This window comes from Sorex fumeus, unplaced genomic scaffold, assembly GCF_029834395.1.
Source record: "Sorex fumeus unplaced genomic scaffold, SorFum_2.1 ptg000022l, whole genome shotgun sequence".
In the NCBI taxonomy this organism is placed as follows: Eukaryota; Metazoa; Chordata; class Mammalia; order Eulipotyphla; family Soricidae; genus Sorex; species Sorex fumeus.
Genome location: NW_026606079.1, coordinates 5,959,744 through 5,961,594, shown reverse-complemented (window position 1 = coordinate 5,961,594; position 1,851 = coordinate 5,959,744). Strand labels below are relative to the sequence as shown.

General features: G+C 48.7%; 1 gene segment (V, D, J or C); it reads left to right on the top strand.

The window, feature by feature from the left end:
• The first annotated feature begins 317 nt into the window (after window positions 1–317).
• LOC130023176 (immunoglobulin heavy variable 3-21-like) lies at window positions 318–895 on the top strand. The segment is given in 2 exon segments: window positions 318–363; window positions 465–895. Coding segments are annotated over 2 exon segments (477 nt in total).
• The last annotated feature ends 956 nt before the right edge of the window (window positions 896–1,851 follow it).

Below are 1,851 nucleotides of genomic sequence, written 5' to 3'. Positions count from 1 at the left end.
ACTGTACACATCATAAGATTTGTATTAAAAATAAACATTAAAGAATATCAATTAAATTGGTTGTCATGTATTAATCGCCTACTGAAATAGTAGAGTTTCTGAATCTTTTCCTGGTCACAGGCACCCCCAGAACCCCTCACCTGCTCTGGAGTCCTTCCTTCTCTCTAAAAGTTCAAAGAGAACTTTTTATAGAGAAGGAGGACATGCAAATAAGACTCTCCACAGTGATGAAAACAGCCCAGCCCAGCCTCAGCTCCAGGAGAGGCATCAGTTCAGGAGTTCCCAGGGGCTCCATCCTGAACTCAGACAGAACCAACATGGCATGTGGGCTGAGCTGGCTTCTCCTAGTGGCTGTGTTAGGAGGTAATTCATGGGCGACAGAGACACGGAGCGTGGGAGAGATAGGAGAGGCAGATCCTCTGTGAGAGAAGACTTTCCTGACCAGGATGTCTTTGTGTTTGCAGGGGTCCAGTGTGAAGTGCAGCTGCTGGAGTCTGGGGGAGACTTGGTGCAGCCTGGGGGGTCCCTGACACTCTCCTGTGCAGTCTCTGGATTCACCTTTGGCAACTATGGGATGAGCTGGGTCCGTCAGGCTCCAGGGAAGGGCCTAGAGTGGGTCTCAAGCATAAGTAGTAAAAGTAGTTATATATACTATGCCGACTCTGTGAAGGGCCGATTCACCATCTCCAGAGACAACAGCAAGAACACGCTTTCTCTGCAAATGAACAACTTGAGGGAGGAGGACACGGCCCTGTACTACTGTGCAAGACACAGTGATGGAAAGGCCCTTTGGGCCCAGACACAAACCACCTGCAGAAGGAAGCAGGCTGAGCTTCAGGGGTGCAGGCCCTCAGGAGACTCTGAGGGCTCTCCCCTGAGGAAACGTTGTTCATGACCAGATGAATCATGTTTCTGTGGAGATCAGGACTGACCTGTCTCTCAGCTCTCAGATGACTGTATGGGTTCCTTATCCTGTGGGTTGTGGCCCTGAGTCCTCCATCGCCACTGAGGGCTGGAAGAAGTTTGTCTCACTCTCTGCCTCATGATGATATTTTTACTAATAGGACCATGACTTTCCTGGGGCTTGAGGAGCACATTATTCTCTTGTAGAAATTAAAATGACACTGTAGGTATTATGGTCTCAAGGGAAGGGTCGCTTGTCGGAAAGAGAAATCCTGGTGTCCACTCAGCTGTGTTCTGGTTCCTTCCTTCTGCTGTCACACACACACACACTCTGTGGCCACTGACCTCTACCCTCTGACCTGCACCATGTAGCCTCTACCTGGTCTTCCTAAACCTTGGAGTCCTGCTCTCTGGGAAGGGCTGACCTCCCATGCCTCATCCACTCACAAATGGACATTCAGTTTTCATCATTCCCTCTCCACTCCTCAGCCCTTTTAGAGGAGAGACCAGGTACTGTGACATGGGCAGCGCTGACACCTTCACAGTGAACAAGAGGCAGGACCCAGAGCATCGATGCTCTCCCTGAGGCCCCACTCTCCTGGCACCCCGATATATCCCACAGTCCAGAGCCCAGGTAACCTCCTTACACTGATTCTCCATATGGAGACCATAGCAGATATGACTTGTAATGAACTTCTCATTTTGGATAAACCTCAATTTCATGTCTTTCCTCCCAAGACAGAGAAGGCGTAGAGATTAGAATCTACATTCATCCCTCCTGTCACGTGGTGACCCCACTGAGCAGCATTCTTGTATCGGTGACCTTCCAAAGACAACTGTTTAACATCACAAATTCAGTCCTCTTCACTTAGAGAACTGGAACAGTTTTATATGTTCAATGTCAATAATAAAGGCAAGATTGAAAGTATGTTTTACTAGAAATCACAC